General features: G+C 38.5%; 1 protein-coding gene across 1 annotated transcript in view; it reads right to left on the reverse strand.

Annotated features, from left to right (window-relative positions):
* The window catches only part of LOC122421261 (orphan sodium- and chloride-dependent neurotransmitter transporter NTT5-like), a 31277-nt gene that overhangs the window by 4677 nt on the left and 3483 nt on the right, over positions 1-23117 (reverse strand). Inside the window, exons 2-8 of the mRNA XM_043437132.1 lie at positions 12197-12272; positions 10872-11365; positions 10278-10435; positions 9986-10112; positions 9593-9768; positions 9245-9355; positions 8829-9070 (exon numbers count right to left, since the gene is read on the reverse strand). Coding sequence (XP_043293067.1) covers positions 8829-9070; positions 9245-9355; positions 9593-9768; positions 9986-10112; positions 10278-10435; positions 10872-11365; positions 12197-12201 — 1313 coding nt within the window. The 5' untranslated portion in view covers positions 12202-12272. The remainder of the gene's footprint in view (positions 1-8828; positions 9071-9244; positions 9356-9592; positions 9769-9985; positions 10113-10277; positions 10436-10871; positions 11366-12196; positions 12273-23117) is intronic.

The following is a 23117-nucleotide window of genomic DNA, read 5'->3' on the forward strand; positions in this document are numbered from 1 at the left end:
AGACTGTGACTAAAAATCAACTACAAGGAAAAAAACCGCAAAAATTAAAAAAAAAAAAACAAAAACACAAACACATGAAGGCTACACAATATGCGACTAAACAACCGATGGGTCACTGAAAAAAATCAGAGGAAATTTAAAAATACCAGGAGATAAATGAAAATTAAGACACCACAATCAGTGACAAAAGAGGCAAGAATATACAATGGGGAAAAGACAACCTCTTCAATAAATGGTGTTGGGAAAACTGGATAGTTATAAGCAAGAGAATCAAACTGAACGACTTTTTCACACCACATACTAAAATAAACTAAAAATGTATTAAAGACTTAAACATAAGACCTGAAACCATAAAACTGCTAGAAAAAAACTTAGTATACTTTTTGACATCAGTCTTAACAATGTATTTTCTCAGGCAACAGAAACAAAAGCAAAAATAAACAAATGGGACCAAATTAAACTTAAAAGCTTATGCACAGTAAAGGAAACTACTAATAAAACAAAAAAGGCCACCTATTGTATGGGAAAAGATATTTGCAAATTATATACCAACAGGGGGCTAATATCCAAAATATATAGAGAACACATACAACTCAACATAAAAACAACCCAATTAGAAAATGGGCAGAGGACTGAGTAGACATTTTTCCAGAGAAGACATAGAGATGGACAACAGGCTCATGAAAAGATGCTCAAGATCACTAATTATTAGAGAAATGCAAATCAAGACTACAGCAAGCTATCACCCAACACCTGTCAGAACAGCTATTATCAAAAAACAACAATAAAAAGTGTTGCTAAGGAAGTGGAGAAAAGCAAACCCTTATACATTGTTGGTGGAATGTAAATTGCTGCAGCCACTCTGGAAAAGAGTATTGAAATTCCTCAATAAATTAAAATAGAACTACCATATGATCCAGCAATTTTACTCCTGGATATTTACCCAAGAAAATGAAAACACTAATTGGAAAAGATATATGCACCCCATGTTCATTATTACTTATAATAGCCAAGATATGAACTCAACCTAAATGTCCATAATAGATGAATGGATAATAGGTAAAACTGAATCACTTTGCCATACACCTTAACCCAACGTTGTTAATCAAGTATGCTCCAAAATAAAAATTTTTAAATTGATGAATGGATAAAGATGTGTATCTACACACACACACACACACACACACACCCCAAGCTTCCCAGGAGGTGCTAGTGGTAAAAAAAAAAAAAAAAAAAAAAATCCTGCCTGCCAACGCAGGAGATATAAGAGACGCAGTTTCAATCCCTGGGTCTGGAAGATCCCCTGGAGGAGGAAATGGCAACCTACTCCAGTATTCTAGCAGGGATAGTCCCATCGACAGAAAAGCCTGGCAGGCTATAGTCCACAGGGTTGCAAAGAGTCAGACACAACTGAGTGACTGAACAACAACTACATATATATATGTGTGTGTGTATATATATATATAATGAAATATTTACTCAGTCACAAAAAAATAAGGAAATCTCGCCATTTGAAACAATATAAATGGATCTAGAGGATATTATGCTAAGTGAAATAAATCATACAGAGAAAGACAAATGTTGTATGAGATCACTCATACATGGAATCTAAAAAACAAATGAATGCACATAACTAACAGAAACAGAGTCATAGATACAATCATAGTTACAGAGAACAAACAGATGGTTTCTAGAAGGGAGGTGTCAGGGGAGGAGAGAAATTGGTGAGGGAGATTAAGTTACAAAATAAATGAGTCATAGGTATAAACTGTACCATGTGGAGAATATTGCCAACATTTATGTAATATCTTTGTATGGTGACAGATGATATCTAGACTTGTATTTTGAAATGTAGAGAAATATTGAATTACTGTGTTATGTGCCAAGAATGAACACAGTGCTGTAGGTCAATTGTACATCAAAAACAAAGAAACTTATAGAAAAAGAGATCAGATGTGTGGTTACCAGATGCATCCGGGCAGTGGGGAGGAGGAACTGGATGAAGATAGTCAAAAGGTACAAACGTCCAGTTATAAGATAAGTAAGTAGTAGGATGGACTGAATCAGAGGTAAGTTGGTTAACTTAAATATAGATCAATAGTATTATACAATCTGAGGAAACGAGGAAATAATATTTTAGAACATAGTGAACAGAGCCTCAGGGGCTTACAGGACAGTAACAGAGAGTTTAACATACATACACGTAATTCAGAGTTCGAAAAGGAGAGGAGAGAATGAGGCAGAAAAAATATTTAAAGAGAGAATGATGGTTAAGTTATTGAAGTGGTGAAAAATACACATTTACAAATTTACAAAGCTTAGCCAATTCCAAGTAGGATGAATATTTTTTGAATGCCTTCTCATCAGAAACTACAGAGTTCAGATGTACATTCTACCCTACTTTTATTTAATGCAACTGAAAGTCCCGTACCTGAAAGGACTCTGAAAAGTAAATGGTAGCAACAGGGAGCTCGGAGAAGGAAAGCCAAATTCAAAGTACCACTGTATTAGCAGTGAATTTACAATGATTTTTCCCTATAGTATCTCCTGACCTGGACTCAAAAGTAGCCTGAAACCAAGAACTGTCTATCGAGTATGGACGTAAAGAATTCCAAGAGAAAAGTCCGATATTTCTGGCCCAAGGAAAAGAGGCCTCAAATTTCAGAGAGAACAAGAGATATCCCCTGATTTTTCTTGCTCTTTTCTGTTTTATCAAACATGTCAGACAATCCTGCAGCGACAGAGGTGGCTGGACAAGTACCTATACATCTGAGATGGAAATCCTCCTCTGACCAAATAAACAGTGGTTCCAAGTACATGGATGAGGGAGGAAAATCCCTGTTACTTTAAATATTTTTTTCTATTGTCTCAATGTGTAGCCCTGGAGGCAGATGAAGTTGATGAAATTAGTAGCAGAGCAGGGAAACTAAAGCTCTAGTTTTCTAGGCAGAAAGCCAAGTAGTGGGGCTTCTTAAGAACTGGAAAGTGTTGGGGAGACTTCAGGTAAGAAGGAGCTGAAGAAGGTGATCCCATAAAGTGTTGTATGAAATTCTTGGCAGCACAGGGTTATATATGACCCTAAACAGCATTCCAAAGACTTGGACAACTAGAAAACAAGGTATATCACTGCCCAGCTTCCAAACTATTAGTGGCACACAACTAAATGGATCCGAACAGCACTGAAATTAAAAACTGAACTGACATTGGGACCACAGCCCACAGAAGGTGGGAAGAAACTTACAACACAAATCTAACCAGGGCAGTTGTCTCATAATACTGTAAAAAAAAAATTCTCCAAAGAAAATGAATACAGTCTCATATATGTTTAAAATAACTATATACAACACAAAATTATTTAATGTATAAAGAATCAGGAAAATCTCAATATATCACAAGGAAAAAGATAATCAATACATAACAATCCCAAAATGACACAGAAGTTTTAATTATCAGACTTTAAAGCAATTATTATAATCATAATCTGAGAAGTCAGAGCAAACACTCTTGAAACAAGTAGAAAGACAGACTATCAGCAGACAAAAGATACAAGAAAAATACTAAGTGGAAAATTTTATAACAGAAAAATACAATAACAGAAAATTCACTTGAGTGGCTAAATAAAAGAATGAAGATGACAGAAGAAATAGTCAGTGGCCTGGCTGAAAAAGTTCCCTGAAACTTTGGCATTTGGTCAAAATCATAAAACTTTAGATTCAAGAGTCTCAACGAAACTTAAACAGGAGTTGATAAACCTATGCCAAGACACATCAAAATCAAACAAATGAAAACTAAACATTAAAAAATCTGGAATACATGGATTTGTGTGTGCGGTTCACTGTACACCTGAAGCCAGCGACACTGTGTATCAGCCACACTTCAGTTCTTTTAAGTTGCTTTTAATCTGAAAGCCACCGAAGAAAAACAACGCATTATACACAGGGGAACAATTTGAGTGACTGTGTTTCTCATCAGAAATGGAGACCAGAAAGAAACAGTACATTTTTTAGGTACTGAAAGAGAAGGATTGTCAACACACAATTCCTCCAAGAAATAAGTGTAAAATAAAGGCATGATTAGATGAAAGAATCTCAAAAAATTCATTGCCAACTTGTCTTTAATATTAAAGAAATGCTAAAAGTTTTTCAGATGGAATGGAAATAATACTGGAGGGAAAATTCAAACTTCAGAAACTAAGCAAGAGCAACGAAAATGATATCCAGGTAAATATAGCTTGATATTTTTCTCCTCTTAAGTTTGAGAATATGTATGTCAGTTGAAAGTAAAATTTATAACATTGTTTGATAGGATTTTCAGTGTATGTCTGGAGAAGGGAAAGGCTCCCCACTCCAGTATTCTGGCCTGGAGAATTCCATGGACTATATAGTCCATGGGGTCGCAAAGAGTCGGACACGACTGAGCAACTTTTTCACTTTCACTTCACTTCAGTGTATGTGGTACAAATGACAACCATAAAACAAAGTGGGGAAGATAAAGGATCTTATGACGATACAGTTTTACATGTCACTTAAAGTGGTAAAATATTAATTCTAATTAAACTGTAAAAAGTTAAGTACACATTTTTATTGGGTTGTTTGTCTTCTCATTGAGTTGAAAGATTTCTTTACATATTCCAAATAACATGTAGATGAGCCTTCAACAAAATGGGGGTTAGAGACTTCCCTGGTGGTCCAGTGACTAAGAATCCATCTGCCAATGTAGGGGACATGGGTTCGATCCCTGATCTGGAAAGATTCCACATGCTGCAGGGCAACCAAGCCCTTACACCACAACTAGAGAAAGACCTATCATGGCCAAAAATAAAATAATTTTTTTTTTAAAAAGCTCATTGAAAGTTATATATTTTTTAAAAATGGGATGTTGGGAGAGCCATCCCTCTGCACAGTTGAAAGTCCACTTTTAACTTATAGTCAGACCTCCACATCTGCAGTTCCTCCGTATCCAGTTCTGTATCCATGGATCCAGCCAATCACCCGACATGTAGTACTGTAGTACTATTGAAAAAAATCCACATATAAGTAAGTGGGCCTGTGCAATTCAAACTTGCATTGTGCAAAGATCAACTGTGTACAGAATATATAAATTCCTCCAATTTTGTAACATGTACTTTCATTATCTTAATGGAATCTTTCAAAGAGAAAATGATTTTAATCCCAATGGTGTCCAATTATTAACTATAATAAGGGCTCTCCTACTAGCAGCAATGAGAACTCTATAAAGTATAGAAAAATAGCAGATATAGAGAATGGCAGGCAATAACACTAGGCCTAAGGCAAATTAATAAGAAAGGAATGAATGTGAAGGAGTGATTTCTAGGATATCTTTTTAAATTCTTTAAAACTGAAAAACAAGAGTATATATAGTATGCCATCTTGTGTGTAAGAAAGAAAGTAAATAAGAAAATATACATTTTTCTACTTATTTTTACAAATACCAGAAGGATAAAGTAAAAAATAATGAGCTTCCTTCAGAGGACAGATGGGAATTGGGTTGAAGTGATGGTGGGAGAGTGATATTTCTCTGTATCTTCTTGTATAATTTTGTCTTTGGAATCCATATTAATGTTTAATAAAATAAAATTAGGGGCCCTAAAATGTCATACAAACAGAAACAAATTAACATAACTGTATTTCAAGTGAATAACATAACCACACTGAACTGAGGAGAAAGAACTAGCCCAAATAAGTTTTGAACACAGCATTTTGACCATAAAATTCAGGATAAAGACAAGAAGTTGTCAGCGAACACTGGAACGTAGGATTAGTGTAGTGTGTGTGCATGTATGCATGCTCAGTCATGTCCTACTCTTTGCTACCCTATGGACTGTAGCCCACCAGGCTCCTCTGTCCATGGGATTTCCCAGGCAAGAATACTGGAGTGGGTTGCTATTTCCTCCTCCAGAGGATCTTCCTGACCCAGAGATCAAACCCACGACTCCTGTGTCTCCTGCGCTGCAGGCAGATTCTTTACCACTGAGCCATCGGGGAAGCCATATTCTAGTATCGGAATTAAGCAATGGGTGTGTGTGAGAGACAAGACACAGAGACAGTGTGTTTCCTATCAACACTGTGGAAAGCAGTTTGCATTATCTAGTGAAGCAGACACCCTACTCCAGTACTCTGCCTGGAAAATCCCGTGGACGGAGGAGCCTGGTAGGCTGCAGTCCATGGGGTCACTAAGAGTTGGACATGACTGAGCGACTTCACTTTCACTTTTCACTTCAATGCTTTGGAAAAGGAAATGGCAACCCACTCCCGTGTTCTTGCCTGGAGAATCCCAGGGACAGGGGAGCCTGGTGGGCTGCCGTCTATGGGGTGGCACAGAGTCAGCCACGACTGAAGTGACTTAGCAGCAGCAGTGAAGCAGAAGATAGATGCAGTAGACTGAAGAAACATGGTCATGGTATTTAGCAGCTCTTCCCATCAAGAGACAAAGTCTATTTTCCCACTCCTTGAATCTGGGGTGTCTTTGCGAATTCCTCTGACAAAAAAAATGTAACAGCAGTGACAACAGGAGCATTCCCATGCTTAGGCTTCAAGACATTTTTCTGAATGCACCTTTATTCTCTGTGAGCTGCCATATGAGGAAGCCCAGGCCAGCCACAAGGTGAGGCCTCCTGGAAGAGAACAGGCTTTGCTGACCTGCCAACTGTGCAAGCAGAGTGAGCCCAGCCACCACCATGGACAGCAGGGCCCGGCTGAATGCAGACGTGTGAGTTAACCCACCCACACCCAGGAGAACTTTCCAGTCAACCCACAGAATCATAAGGAAATAATAAACCACTGCTGTTTTCAGCCACTTACTTTTGGAGTGATTTGTCTCACAGTAATAGATAACTAAGATGGCTGGATGGCATCACCGACTCGATGGACATGGGTTTGGGTAGACTCCAGGAGTTGGTGATGGACAGGGAGGTCTGGTGTGGTGCGATTCATGGGGTTGCAAAGAGTCAGACATGACTGAGCGACTGAACTGAACTGAATAGATAACTACACTCCAACAATTTCACTTATACACCCTTTAAAAATGTGCATGTTTTGTAGTGCACGAGGAAAATGTATAATATTTAGAAATGTTTAATGTTTAGAGAAACATTGTTTCAATAGCCAAAAACTAGAAAGATTGTACAAATACCCACTAGTAGTAGCATGGGTAAATACACTGTGATATGTTCATTTACTGGAATATTATACAGCATTAAAAAGCACAGACTAGAGGAAGACACAACAATACAGATGAATCTTCCAAGCATATGTTGAATTAAAAAAGTAAAACACAAAAGAATACAAAGAAAATGGGTATGTAAATAAACAAATTAGACTACATAAATGGATACATTAAACTACTGCTTTGTGTAAATGTTCAAATTAAACTATATTGCTTAGATAAGCATACATATAAGAAAATGTAAAGAAAACAAAGAAGTAATGATCATAAAAGTCATGATAAAGGGTACCTCTAGGAAGGAGGAAAGAAGTTATAATTAGAGACACATGAAGCGCTTCCAAGGTCATTCTAGTTTTTACAATGGATGCTACACATTTTGTTTTATGCATGTTTCTACCCCATGGACTGTAGCTAACCAGGCTCCTCTGTCCATGGAATTCTCCAAGCAAGAAGACTGGAGTGGGTAGCCATTCCTTTCTCCAGGGGGTCTTCACAACCCAGGGATCAAACCTGGGTCTCCTGCATTGCAGGCAGATTCTTTGCTATCTGAGACACGAAGGAAGTCCCTCTATATGTATGTAATGTACAATAAAATGTTTTTTAAAATACTAGAAATACCATTACACTCCCACCAGGCTGGCAAAATTTTAAAGTCTGACCAAGTTTAATCAAGTGTTGTGCAGAAAGTGAAATATACGGAATTCTCACGTACCATAAACCATGTTGAAAATCAGACAACGTATGTTAAGTCTATAGGTGTGACAACCCTACCCAGCAATTCCATTCTTAAACATGTACATTAGAGAACTCTTGCAGGTGTGCATCCAAATATGCCCAACCTCCTAGAAGGAAAACAGTGGCCATTTGCATGGATTAGAATTACCAGCAATAAATTCAGCTTAGGTTTGCCTCCTCTGGGAGTTCTTCTCTGAGTAGCTCAGGTGGAATGAATAGCTCTGTATTTTGTCCTCCCCATGACTTCTGCTGCTGGTTATAATGAGTTTAAGACCATATAATCAAATATTTAATTCCCCTCCCCTTCTTCCTCCAAATCTTAAAACTCAGTGAAGGCAAGGTCTATGGTCTGATTCACCTGTCCAATCTTCATGTTATACAGAGCTCTTTCTAAATGTCTGATGAATGTTTTTGAAATTAATGCCTAAAGTATTAACAATGGGGATGAATTAAAGAATAAAAAAAATTTAAAAATAAAGGCTCTAGTTCTGAGAGTCCTTTTAGGGTTTAAGTATAATAGACTAACAGAAATCCTTAAATTTAGGAGCTGACAGTAAAGAATGAAGGCATTCAAGAAGTGGAGAGTTCTACAGATGACCGGTTCTGAATGCGATCTGGGACTAGAGTAACCTTGAACACTTTCATATCTCTGTGGTGGTACTCTGAGGTGAAGAGTTGGCATTCTCAGAGTTTGAAGACTTCCAGGACTAGAAAAGGGCTCTAAGCAGGATGATACATGACAGGGATTCTACTGTCTCTGTTTTTCACTGTAGGGAAATGTAGAGGCTTGCAAAGAGACCTAAGATTGAGATGTGTGAATGTGGGTCTTTGTAGCAACTTTAAGGTTAGGCTCTTTGTGTTTTGTAGTTCCCTGAGGTTGGGATCCTCAACTAAGAGGTTGGCCTTACTTCGCATTGCAGTGGTGCGTGAGCTGTGTGGCCCAGAAGCCCAAGACAGAGAAGATAAAAGGTGTGACAAGCATCATGGAGACCAGGTTAGCCAGAGCCACAATAACGGCATCACTGAGACAGCTGTTGGACGATTCCATGTGGGAGGCTATGGAGACAATGGAGCCAAAGCCGAGGCCCAAGGAACACAAGACTTGGTTCCCTGCTCCGTGCCATATGCTCGCGTCGGCTATAGTTGATATCTAAAAGGGAGAAGACGAGTGTTAAGGGAAGATGTCAAAGAAGGAGAGGAGAATCTTAAAAGGGTTAAAATGGGGGAGAGGAGACACAGAGAGAGATAATGGGGAAAGGATGCCTAAGGATAGGCAGGAAGTGTCCTCCAAGGCCTGATGGGGAATGAGGAAGATACACCTTACCTTAACAACTGTCATATAGTGAAGGCCAAATACTGCCCCTTCCAGCATTATACTCCGCACGACAAGATAGAGCATTATGAGACCACTGGTTGATACCAAGACACACATTACCTGAATTGAGAGTGGGACAAAGCATGTACCAGTGGGAGTCAACCAATAATCAGCAAGGATCAAAAGTTCTGAATCAGAAATAAGGAGGAGTTAGAAGACAGCTTCTAGCAGGGGTCAGGAGCTACTGGGAGCAAAAAGTCAGAGGGAATGAAAAATTAGGAAATCAAAGAGTAACAAAGTTAGGTGAAAGCCAAAGCATCTAAGAATGTCAAGATATCAAAAAAATGGGTGGCTCACCTTCCCAGTCCACTTGAGCCCTTTAAGCATGAAAGCACCAAGAAGACACAAGGACACGAATAAGGGCAGGGTCAGACTCAACACTGGTGGCCCATTGTTCTCAATGCTGTCTGAGGCCTTCAGAGTCATCCGGTACCAGAAGTACAGGGAAGGCGTCGTCCGTGCACACTCAGGATCTGCAGGGACCTGGCTCTGGAGATGCCTGCTAGACAGGGTGACCCCTCCCCTATTCTTTAGCCTCCCCCCTTCCCCCTCTTCCTTTCCCCCTTCCCCCCGTTTCTTCCTCCTTCCACAATCTTCCTCTTCTTTATTACTCCTTGCTCCTTTCTCCTCTTCCAAATTTCCTCCTACCTCTCTGTTCTCCCCCCTTCTCATCTTTCATGTCCTCCTCACCAAAGCCACTGGCATTCTCCAGTAAGGGACATTTCTCCCACGGAACGGGAAACTGGAAGGACTGACTCAAGTAGAAGAGGATCCAGGCAGTGACCACATTCAAGAACAAGCCGTTGATGAAGCACACCTAGGGGCCAGGGAGGAGCTGGCTGGGGAGGAAGGGAGGGGTCAGGAACAAGGCAGGGATTTGACAGAGGACTGGGGAACTGAAGGGATCTGACCCATTCCAGGATGAGGGCTAGGATGGGGATGGGGTGTAAAGGGTAGGCCTGGGCAGCCCAGGGCTCCTCACCATTAAGCTTGTATACCCTATACCACCGGTCCAGGGGTTGATGGCCTTCCACACACCAATGTTGCCCTGACGCATCCTCTGACCAGCTGTCATCTCCAGGAAGAGGAGAGGAATCCCGATCAAGAACAGCAAGAAGATGTAGATGATGAGAAAAATGCCTGTGCAGAGGATTCAAGCAGGAGCTCTCAGAACCAGCTGGCTTTTTGGTGCCTGGACTTCTTCATGGATACAGAAAAACTCGTTCCCCACCAGTGACCTCCCTCAGAGGCACAGGCATCAGGAGTCAACTGTTTTCACATCCCTTACAGTTCCAGGCGTCCAGTTCTTTGGTCTCTAATTCCTGGAAGATCCAAACACCTAGTTTTCACCTCTACCCTTGATCCAGGCTTCTAGCCCCACCATCCTCCTGTTCAGATATTCTGTACCTCTACCCCTCTTATGACCCTTCACATTCAGGCATCTGACTCCTATTCTGCTCAGAATACCAAGTCTTTATCCTCTACAGGTCCCAGAGACCTTGGGAGTTTGAAGTCTAGACAGGCCTCCATCTTGCTAGCCCCTTGTGAATCCGTGGTTCCTGGTACCCAGACTTACCACCTCCGCTGTGAAGCCACAGGTAGCAAAAACTCCAGAGACTGGCCGGCCTCATGGTATAGCCCACCTGGGCCAGGAGGTACTCAGCCTTGTTGGACCAGAATGGACGAGTAATGAGGAGTTCACTCTTTTCCTCCTCTGGCACCTGAACTTTCTCGGGTAAGAATCTCTGTCTCAGGACTGGGGCAGCCGCTGCCCCCGTGACAGGGGTTACCTTGGGATGGCTGGCCCTGCTCTGAGCCTCAAAAGCTTGTGTCTCCCATGCCTGAGCCCTCACGGCCCGGGCCTCAAAAGCCTGGACCTCAGAGACCCAGGCCGTCAGAGACCAGGTGCCTGTGCCCTTGTTTTCCAAAGCGTGATCTTCGGGGGAGCTTTCAACAGATGAGACTTTGCCCAATGACACTCCTGAAGCCTGGGCCTCTGTCACCATTTCAGGCAGACTTTCAGGAGCAGCTCCAACTTTCACAAGGGAGGATTTGATTTTGTGAGTAGACCTGAAGGACATCAAAAACTATATTTTAGGTTTTAGAGTGAAAAGATGACTTAGTTCCAAAACAAATCCTCAACACCTCCTAAGGAAACCTTCCATTTCTGTCCCTGTGTGTATATGCTAAGTCACTTCAGTCATGTCCAGCTCTTTGTGACCCCATGGACTGTAGCCCATCAGGATCCTCTGTCCATGGGATTCTCCAGGCAAGGATACTAGAGTGGATTGCCATGCCCTCCTCCAGGGGATCTTCCCAACTCAGAGATCAAACCCGTGTCTCTTATGTCTCCTGCATTGGTAGGTGGGTTATTTACCACTAGCACCACTGGGAAGACCCATTTCTGTCTCTACCATCACTGAAATTCAAAGCACAAAAGAATCTTTCACATAAGTTTTACTTCTTAGAAACATTTCAGTGCAAGGGATTAAGACAAATAGCCAAGCTAATACACGCAAAAAGTTTCTGAAAACTTTGAGGTATACTCCACACAGAGGATAGTACTATTTATAGTGGGCTTCTGAATCAAAGAAAGGACTTTAATATTAAATCTGCCTGGTAAACCAATCTTAGCAAAGCTGCTTTACTTCTCTGAGCTATTTCACCTGTAAAACACTCAGGTTTCTGCTCAAATATCACCTCACCAGAGACGCCTTCCCTGCCAGCCTATCTAGAATAGTAGCTACCTACCCACAACTCTCTCCATCCAACCTACTTTTATTTTTCTTCATAGCATTTCTCACCTCCTGATGTGATTATCTCTTGATGGTTTGTCTGGTCACAGTCTAACCGCGCTCCCCACCCCACTGCTCTGTCCCCAACAAGTGGATGGTGCTTTACCTCATATCTGGGGCCACTTTCCTCTCTGTCCTCTGTGCTTCCACCACTCTGACCTGTTGTTGGCTCTTCAAATGCTCTACAAGAGAACAGGCAAGGATTGTGATGGAAACGAAAAGGAAAAAAACAGGATGTGGAAGAGAGGGAACTGGAGTTTTCTTTCAGAGGAGGAAAGAGGATGCCACCCCAAAGCAGGGGCAGTGAGTAGGTGCCAAGGCAGCACAGGCACATCTGGGTCACAGGGATAAACCAACTGTGAGACACACTGTTTCCAAAGAGTTCTTAAGTAGCTCAGGAAATGCTTACATTTCAATGTTAAAAAAAAAAAAACTCAGATATAAATTTCCATCTTTAGTGCTATTTCTACTACATTTTAAAATGCAATGGAAAAAAAAGAATTAAAAAAATGCAAAGAAAGAAAAGGCTGAAAGAAAATACATTAATATATAGAAGACAAGAGGATTATAGGTATTTTTATAGCCTTCCCTCTGATTTTAAATCAGTCTAGTGAATTGTCTAAAAGTGTTACTTGAATAATCAAGAAAAATACGTATCAATAAATAAAAATTAAAAATAAAATGATGATACTGGAGAAGTAAAATTGAAAGAGCTCCCATCAGCCAAATCTTGGACAACTGGAGCATCAAGATAAATAATAACACAGAATAAAATAAGAATCTATGAATCCACAGTGATATAAATAAGGAAAAGGAAAATCTCTTCCTTACAGTAAAATGCAAACTAATAAATTCATAGGAATGATGAAATTAGAAAATTATCACTTGCCATGAGTAATAATTGACTCAAGCAAGAATTTTTAATCACTGCTCACACAAGAAAGTTTGACAGGGACAAAAATAAGTGCTTAGTATTAATGTGTCTCCCCACAAGATACTCTCCTCCCCACCAAATAGAAAAATAGTATCTTTACAGTGTTAAACACTACCTTAACCACATAATGAAAGTCAATTGATACCATTTGCTTCCTGATACGAGGCACTGAGAAGAACACAACATCATTTCAGTGGTATTCCTGCCAAAAATGTACGACCAGAATCTAATCATTAAGAAACATCACGAACCCAAACTGAGGGACATTCTATAAAGTAACTGACCTCTATGCATTAAAAATGTTGAAGTCAAGAAGACAAGAAAAGACAAAATTGAATTTTAAGTCCAAAATCACAACTGTAAGCCTGAAATTATGTCAAAATAAGAAATTAACACTGGAACTTGAAAAACTTCTAGTGTCTGATTCTCATGTAAGAGTTTGTAAGGAGGGCCTGCCACTCCATCTTAATAAGTAAAAATCTGAACAGACTGAAAAACCAGCAACTCTTGTTGGATCCCTAAGGAAAGTGAGCACAGAGGGCAAATCATTGCCCTTAACACTGGAGAGACAGATAGGCAAATATAAAAATTCACTGAATAACAATCAGAGGAAAAAAATCCCCTTGGGTTTCCAGCAAGGGAAGGGGAAAAAAGAATCATGTTAGTGTTATCATATTTTCATAATTTAAAAATGAAGAAAAAGAACCATTTTGAACCACTCTAGAACACTCTGTTCTTAATAATGCCTGCCCTCAAAAGAAACTAGTTAACCAGAGCCTCATCTGTTAACATCAGAGTCAAATTGACCTAGGGTAAGGAAATACCCAACTCCAGCCCACTCTAGACACCCTGTCCCACCTAAAATGGAAGGGAAAAACAAAACCTGAGAAACATTTGTAAAGTGCCAGAAACACAGGCACTAAAAGACAGATCTATGGAGAAGGAAATGGCAACCCACTCCAGTATTCTTGCCTGGAAAAGTCCATGGACAGAGGAGCCTGGCGGGCTGAAGTCCATGGGATTACATGACTGAGCATGTGTGCACGAGGGTGGAGGGAGAGGGGTTGGTAGCAATAAAATGATAGAACTAAAAAAAATAAATAAATAAATAAATAAATAAATAAAAGACAGATCTAGTCACAGGTTTACTGAACATTTCCCCTCACCCTACAGCTCACCACATTACTAAAGGCTGATTTACAGCAGTTTACCATTACATCAAGTTCAGGCTATCAAGGAAAAAATTAAAAGGCATACCAAAAGGTAAAAAAACACAACTTGAAGAGAGAACAGGGATTAGAACCAGACATGGTTGAGATGTTGAAATTATCAGATCAGGGATTTAAAATAACTATGGTTAATATGTTAAGGGCTCTAATAGATTAAGTAGACAGCATGCAAGAACAGATGGGCAATTTGAGCAGAAAGATGGAAATCCTAAGAAAGAACCAAAAAGGACTGACAGAGATTTTAAAAAATACTGTAACAGAAATGAAAAATATTTTTGATGGGTTTATTTGTAGACCAAACATGGCTGAGAAAATAATCACTGAACTTGAAAATATCTCGAATAGAAGCCTCCAAATCTGAAAAGCAAAGAGAACAAAGACTGAAAATCAGCAGGCAGAAAATTAGTAAAGATATATTCAAACTCAACAACACCATCAATCAAAAGGATATAATTGGCATTTACAGATTACTTCATCCAGTAACAGCAGAATACACATTTTTTTCAAGTTCATTCACCACAGCAGACCACATTCTGAGCCATAAAACACCTTAACAAATTTCAGATTTGTTATTTGAAGTCACACAATGTCTGCTTACAGTCAACAATCAAATTAAACTAGAACTAGATGAAATAGACTGATTCCTTGAAAGACACAGTCTTCCAAAACTCATACAAGAAGAAACAATCTAAATAGGTCTGTCTCTATTAAAGAAGTTGAACAAATAATAACCTTCCAAAACAGAAAGCACAGGACCCCAGTGGGTTCATTAATGAATTCTATCAACAGTTTAGGGAGTGCTCGCTTCGGCAGCACATATACTAAAATTGGAACAATTTAGGGAAGAAATTATACTGATTTTCTACAATCTCTTGGAGGATAGAAGCAGAGGGAATAATTCTACGAGACCAGCATTACCTAGATACCAAAACAAAGATATTACAGAAAAAGAAAACTAATATCTCTCATTAACATAGATGCAAAAATCCTAACAAAATATCAGCAAATACAACCCAACAATGTACAAAAAGAATTATACATCATGACCAAATAGGACTTATCCCATGTATCCCATGTATACAAGCCTGAATGAATACAACATTCAAAAAGCAATTAATGCAACAACAGGCCCATGAAAAGATGCTCAACATCATTAATTATTAGAGAAATGCAAACCAAAACTGTAATGAGGTACCACTTCATACCAGTCAGAATGGCTATCATTAAAAAATCTACAAATAACAAATGCTGGAGAGGGTGTAGAAAAAAGGGTCTTTACCCCTCCTACACTGTTGGTGGGAATGTAAATTGGTGCAGTCACTATGAAAAACAGTATGGAGGTTTCTCAAAAAACTAAAAATAAAGTAGCCATATGATCCAGCAATCTTGCTCCTGGGCATATATCCAGACAAAACTATAACTCAAAGAGACACATGCACTCCAATGTTCAAAGCAGCACTACTTACGATAGCCAAGACATGGAAGCAATCTAAATGTCCATCGACAGATAAAAGCATAAAGAAGATGTGGTATAAATACACAATGGAATACTACTCAGCCATAAAAAAGAATGAAATAATGTCATTTAATGGGTGGACCTAGAGATTATCATGTGTGCTTAGTCGTTCAGTCGTGTCCGACTCTGCGACACCATGGACTACAGCCCACGAGGCTCCTCTGTCCATGGGATTCTCCAGGCAAGAATAGTAGAGTGTGTTGCCATGCCCTCCTCCAGGGGATCGTCCCAACCTAGGGATCGAACCCAGGTCTTCCACACTGCAGGCAGATTCTTTACCGTCTGAGCCACCAGGGAAGCCCAAGAATACTGTCCTTAAAGGAGAGAAAAGAATAAAAATAGGTCAGAAAAATATATTTGAAGAAATAATGACAGGAAACCTCCCAAATTTGGTGAAAGAGATAGATTTTTATTTAAAGAAGCTTAAAGAGTGCCACATAGGATAAACACAAAGAGAAAAATGTCTAATATGAGCACAGTCAATCTGCTGGAAATCAAAGATAAAGAGAAAAATTTTGAAAGTAGCCAGAGAAAAAGAACACATTACATACAAGGGAACAATACTAAATACTAAATACTATGTACTTCTCATCAATTCCAAAGGGAATTGAACAATATCTTCAAAGCACAGATAAAGGGGAAAAGACTGCCCATCAGAATTCTATAATCAATAAAAATATCCTTCAAAAAAAAAAAAAAGAAGCCGCAGACTTCCCTGATGGTCTAGTGGTTAAGAATGGACCTGCCAATGAAGGGGTCACAGGTTCGATCCCTGGTCGGGGAAAATCCCACATGCTACAGGGCAACTAAGCCTGTGGACCACGACTACTGAAGCCCGTGCATCCTAGACTACTCTGCAACAAGAGAAGCCACCACAATGAGAAGCCTGTGAACAGCAACTGGAGAGCAGCCGCGGCTCAGGGCACCCAGAGAAAGACCACGTGCGGCAACACAGACCCAGCACAGCCAGAAATAAATAAACAATTAATTTAAAAAATAGATTAAAAAATTTTTTTAAGTTTGTTCTTTAAAAAGGAGACAAAACAAAAACATATTCAAATAAAGAGAGACTCAGAGAATTCATCACAGCAGACCCACAAAACGAAAGATGATGAAATTAGTTCTAAGAATGAAGGTAACAATATCAGAGGGAAATTCAGATCTTCAAGAACAAATAAAGAATGTTGGAGATAGTATATATGTGGGAAATAGTAAAACTATATTTTCCCCTTACTTTCTTTAAAATACATGTGAATTTTTAAAACAAAACTTACTTGTGAATTTTTAAAGCAAAATTATAATTTTTAAAAACTAAAATCATAATTGTACCAATCATAAAAAAAGAACAAAATAATGCCATCTGCAGCAACATGGATGGACCTAGAGATGGTCATACTGAGTGAAGTAACTTAGACAGAGAAAGACAAATATATGATATCTCTTATATTTGGAATCTAAAAAATGGTACAAATGAACTTATTTACAAAACAGAAATAGTATCATAGATATAGAAAACAAACTTATGGTTACCAATGGGGGAAGGGAGAGACAGATGAATTGGGAGATTAGGACTGATGTACACACGCTACTATATATAAAATATATAATTAACAAGGACCTCATGTACAGCACAGGGAACTTTACTTAATACTCTGTAATGATGGATATGGTAAAAGAATCTAAAAAGAGTGGATATATGTATGTGTATAACTGGTTCACTTTGCTGTACAGCAGAAACTAACACAATATTATAAACCAACTATACTCCAATAAAATTAATTAAAAAACAAACAAAAAATTTATAAGTTGTAAGTTTTATACTGCATAGTAGATGTAAAACACATTGAAAGCAGGGGGGCATAAACTGGACATATACAATTGCAAGACATCTACATTATATGTGAATTGATAAAATATTAGCTCTAAATAGACTATAAAAAGTTAAGAATATGACTTGTAATCCCTAGACAACTGCTAAATAAATGTTACAAAGAGTTACAGTTACCAAGGCAAAAGATAAATTAAAATGAATACTAAAAAACTATTCAAACTATCTAAAAGAAGACAGGAAAAACAGAAGCCCAAAATGGACAAAAAGAAAAATAATAAAATGGAAGACTAAAATCCAACTATATCACTTACATTAAAGGTTTTTAATTAAGCATTTCAATTAAAAGGTAAAATTTGTCAGGATGAATAAAAAAGCAAGACCCAATTATATGCTTGTGAAGAGATATGTTGTAAGTTCAAAGACACAGATAGATGAAAGTCAATTACTAGAAAAAGTTATATCATGCAAAACTTTTTTCCAGTAGGTGACTGTTTATTTTTCGCACACCATTCTCAAACACACTAGTGTGTGTGTGTGTGTGTGTGTGTGTGTGTTCAGTCACTCAGTCATGTTCGACTCTTGTGATCCCATAGACTATAGCTTGCCAGTCTCCTCTGTCCATGGAATCTCCCAGGTAAGAAGACTAGAGTAGGTTACCATTTCCTTTTTCAGGGGATCTTCCCGATCCAGGGATTGAACCCCCAACGACAGGCAGATTCTTTACCACTGAGCCACCAGGGAAGCCCAGTGACCCTATTAGTATAACAAAATTATGTTTGAGATAAAGAATATTATCAGATATAAAGAAGGACATTTACTCATAATAAAAGGTCAATTCATCATGAAGCTAATATTTACAAATGTGTTCAAACATAAAAATCTCAAAATACATGAAGCAAAAGTTTACAAAAGTTAAAGAAAAAATCAATTCCAAAATCATAATATTAATAGAAGTTAGCACTCTTTCAGTAGCTGACAGGAAAAAAGAAAACGAAAATATCAGTAAAGATGAAGATCCAAAAACACTATCAGCAGCTTTGGCCTAATTGATATTTACAGAACCTCAGAACTGCAGGACACATATCAACCATAAAACACGTATCAATAAATTCTCGAGGATTAAAATCACACAGAGTATATTCTTTGACTACAATGTTAGTAAATTTAAAATCAATAACAACATATTTAAGGAAGCTTCAGATACTTGGAAATTGAAGAAAATTGGGACTTTCCTTGGTGGCCCAGGGTTAAGACTGTGCTCCCAGTGCAGGGGATCCAGGATTCAATCCCTGGTCAGGGAAGTAGATTCCACATTCTGCAACTTAAGATCCCAAATGCCACAACAAAAATCAAAAATCCCGTGTGCCACAATTGAGACTTGCCACAGCCAAATAAATAAAATATTTTTTGAAAGAATATATTACTAAACAATCCAGAGGTCAAAGAATAAATCACAAAGAAATTATAAAACATTTTAAACTGAAGGATAATAAAATTATAAAATGCCAAAATTTGTGGAATACAGCAAAAGCAATGCTTTGAGAGAATTTTATAACTTTACACACTGATATTAGAACAGAAAAGAGGTTTAAAATCATTGTCTGAGGGACTTTTCTGGTGGTCCGGTGGTTAAGAATCCACCTGCTAACGCAGGGGACACTGGTTCAGTCCCTGGTCCAGGAGCTAAAATCCCACGTGCCACGGGGCAACTAAGCCCATGTGCCACAGCTACTGAGCCCACGTGCCATACAGCCCATTCTCCACCATAAGAGAAGCCACCACGATGAGAAGCCTGGGCACCGCAACTAGAGAGTAGCCCCTGCTCACCACCACTAGACAAAGCCTGAAAGCAGCAACAAAGAACCCGAGCACCACACTGAAGACCCAGTGCAGCCAAGAATAAATAAATAAAGGACGAAACAGGAAACAGACAACTGATGAAAGTAAGAAAGCCAAAACTGGTTCTTTGAAATCATCAACTGGGTAAACCCCACAACAGATCGACTGGACAAAAAGAGATATGTACATCACCAATATCAGGAATGAAAGAGGATTATTACTACATATCCTATAGACATTAAAAGGATAATAAGAAAATATTTCATGCCAACAAACTTTACAACTTAAATGAAATGGGGGAATTCCTTAAAAATACAACTTAACAAAACTGATATCCAATGACATGGGAAATATGTATAGTCCTAGGACTATTAAATAAATTGCATTCCTTATCAAAATCCCTCCCACCAAGAAAATTCCAGGCCCAGATGGTTCCAATTAGTGAATTTTATAGAATATTGGAAGAAAAAAAATAACACCAAGTATAAATACTTTGGAAAACAGAAGAAGAGGAAATACTTCCCAGTCCATTTTATAAGGCTACCATCACCCTAATGACTAAACTTGATAAAGATATTAGTAAGAGAGACCATTTCAGACCAATATCTTCATGAACTTAGATGAAGACAAAAATCCCCAACAAAAATTACAAAGCAAATCCTGAAATATACAAAAGGGGTAATAACTAATGATAACATGGAGTTTGTCCCAGAAATGCAAGGTTGATTTAACATACAAAAGTAGCAATGTAGGGAACTTCCCTGGCAATCCAAAGCTTAAGATTCCGTGCTCGCAATGCAGGGGTGCTGCTTTGACCCCTGATTGGAGAACTAAGATTCTGCACATCCCACCACGTGGCAAAAAAAGTAGCCATGTAATTCGGAAATAAACCCATAAGCATATGGACTTTGATTCTTGAAATAGAGTACAAAGACATCTAACTGGAAAAGAAAGGTCCTTTCTGGAATAACTGAATTATCCAAATAGGAAAAAAAAGAATGAAACTCAAATCCTATTTCATGCTATACACAAAGACTAATTTTATATGAATCATCAATCTAAATGTAAAATGTAAAACTAAAAAGCATTTAAAAGAAAACCTAAGAGCCTCAGTCAGACAGGTGCAGAGTCACTTCTGGAAGTAACATCGTGATGGCTGCCCAAGGAGAACCCCACGTTCAGTTCAAACTTGTATTGGTTGGTGATGGTGGTACTGGAAAACTACATTCATGAAACGTCATCTGACTGGTGAATTTGAGAAGCATGTAGCTACCTTGGGTGTTGAGGTCCATCCTCTCTCGTGTTCCATACCAACAGAGGACCGATTAAGTTCAATGTATGGGATATAGCCAGTCAGGAGAAATTTGGTGGACTGAGAGATGGCTATGATATACAAGCTTAGTGTGCCATTATAATGTTTGATGTAACATCAAGCATTTACTTACAAGAACATGCCTAACTGGCATAGAGATCTAGTACGAGCGTTCGAGAACATCCTGATTGTGTTGTGTGGCAACGAAGTGGATATTAGGGACAGAAAGGTTAAGGCAAAGTCAATTGTCTTCCACCAAAAGAAGAATCTTCAGTACTATGACATTTCTGGCAAAAGTAACTACAACTTGGAAAAACCCTTCTTCTGTTGCCAGAAAACTGATTAGAGACCCTAACCTGGAGTTTGTCGCCATGCCTGCTCTTGCCCCACCAGAGGTGGTCATGGACCCGGCCTTGGCAGCACAGTATGAGCATGATTTAGAGGTTACTCAGAAAACTGCTCTCCCACATGAAGATGATGACCTGTGAGAAAGTGAAGCTGGGGCCCAGCGTCAGAAGTCTAGTTTAATAGGCAACTGTCCTGTGATATCAGTGGTGCAGCGTGTATGCCACTTTATTATATAGCTAAGCAGAATGTGTGCTTAATCTTTGGATGCTGAAGGAGATAGATGGGCTTTGGAGTGAATGTGGCAGTCTAAAAAAAAAAAAACTTTCATTTTTTTGGACCTGCATATTTAGGTGTTTTGGAACACAATTGTTTCCTCCTTGAGTTTCAAATATAAGACTGCTATAGTCACATGACAATACTGAGCAGTGGAATCTTGTTTGTTATCGTCATTCCCATTCCTTTTTGTTTAGAATCAGAATAAAGTTGTATTTCAAATATCAACAAAAAAAAATGAGAGAGTGCCTTCATGACTTAAGGGTAGGCAAAAGTTTCTAATGTAGAACATAAAATGCAATAATCTTTAGAACTTAATCATTCAGATTTCACAAAGTTAAAAAAACTCTGCTCATCAAGAAACTTAAGAGAATTAATAGGTAGAGTTAGAGACTAGGAGAAAATGATCCTGAGATACATAGATGACAAAAGACTTGTGTTTAGGGAATATAAAGAACTACTGCTTAATTAAAAGATATAAAACAGTAGTAGGGGTATAAGAGGGACAAACTACTAGTACATAATAAATAAACTACAAGGATATATTGTACAACACATGGAATATAGACAATATTTTTTAATAACTATAAACCGAGTATAACCTTTAGAACTTGTGAATCACTATGTTGTACATTTGCAACTTACGTAATATATCAACTACATATCAATTTTTAAAAGATGTCCAATTAGGACTTCCCTGATGGTCCAGGTGTTAAGAATGCTAATGAAAAGAACTCAAGTCTGATCCCTGGTCCTAGAAGATTCCACATGTCTCCAGGCAACGAAGCCCATGCACCACAACTACTGAACCCACACACCCTAGAGCCTGTGCTCTGCAACAGGAGAAGCCACCTCAATGAGAAGCCCTTGCACTGCAACCAGAGAACAGCCTGTACAGCAATAGACCCAGCACAGCCAAAAATAAAAATAAATAAGTAAAAATTATAAAAAAGGAAAGAAAGCACAAATAACCAGGATCAGGAATAAAAGAAGGGGACATTATTATAGATGCTGCAGATATTAAATAAATAATAATAATAAATATTAACATTATTGTACCAATAAATTTAAAAAATAGATGAGATACTTAAATCCTTTTTAAAATTAACCAAAGAACTATCTCAGGAAAAATAAAAAATCCCCAAAGTCCTGCAGCCATTAAATAACTTGAAAATCTTTCAAATATACATGTGTTCACGCACACACTTACACACACACATATACAAACCTTTCTAATACCAGGTTGTCAGTAATTGCAAATTTTACCAATGTTTAAGAAAGACATGCTTGTCTAGAAAACAGAAAGAGGAACACTCCCCAACTTATAAGACTACCTCAAACTTGATACCAAAATTTATCTGAAAATTTTGAGTTTCAGCCAAAAAACAGCTGAAATACTTCTGAATAAAAACAAAGTGAGAAGTCATGCTCTAACAAGTATTAAGTTTTATTATAAATTTGTAGTAAGACAGTGTGAATGGAGACAAGGACAAACTAGTGGAACAGAATAGAGAGCCTAAAATTAGACCCATCCTTATACAGAGTCTGATACGTGAGAGATATGCCTTAGCAGATCTGTGAGTAGGGGGTGAACTTCTCAATAAATGGTGCTGGACCAACTGGGCATCCATAGAGACCAAAAAAAAAAAAATTGGCCCCTACCTCAAATGACAGTCCATGGGGTCGCAAGGAGTTGGATACAACTGAAGCAACTTAGCTAGCACCTCAAAGGATGTGCAAAAATC

This window comes from Cervus canadensis, chromosome 18 (genome assembly GCF_019320065.1).
Source record: "Cervus canadensis isolate Bull #8, Minnesota chromosome 18, ASM1932006v1, whole genome shotgun sequence".
In the NCBI taxonomy this organism is placed as follows: Eukaryota; Metazoa; Chordata; class Mammalia; order Artiodactyla; family Cervidae; genus Cervus; species Cervus canadensis.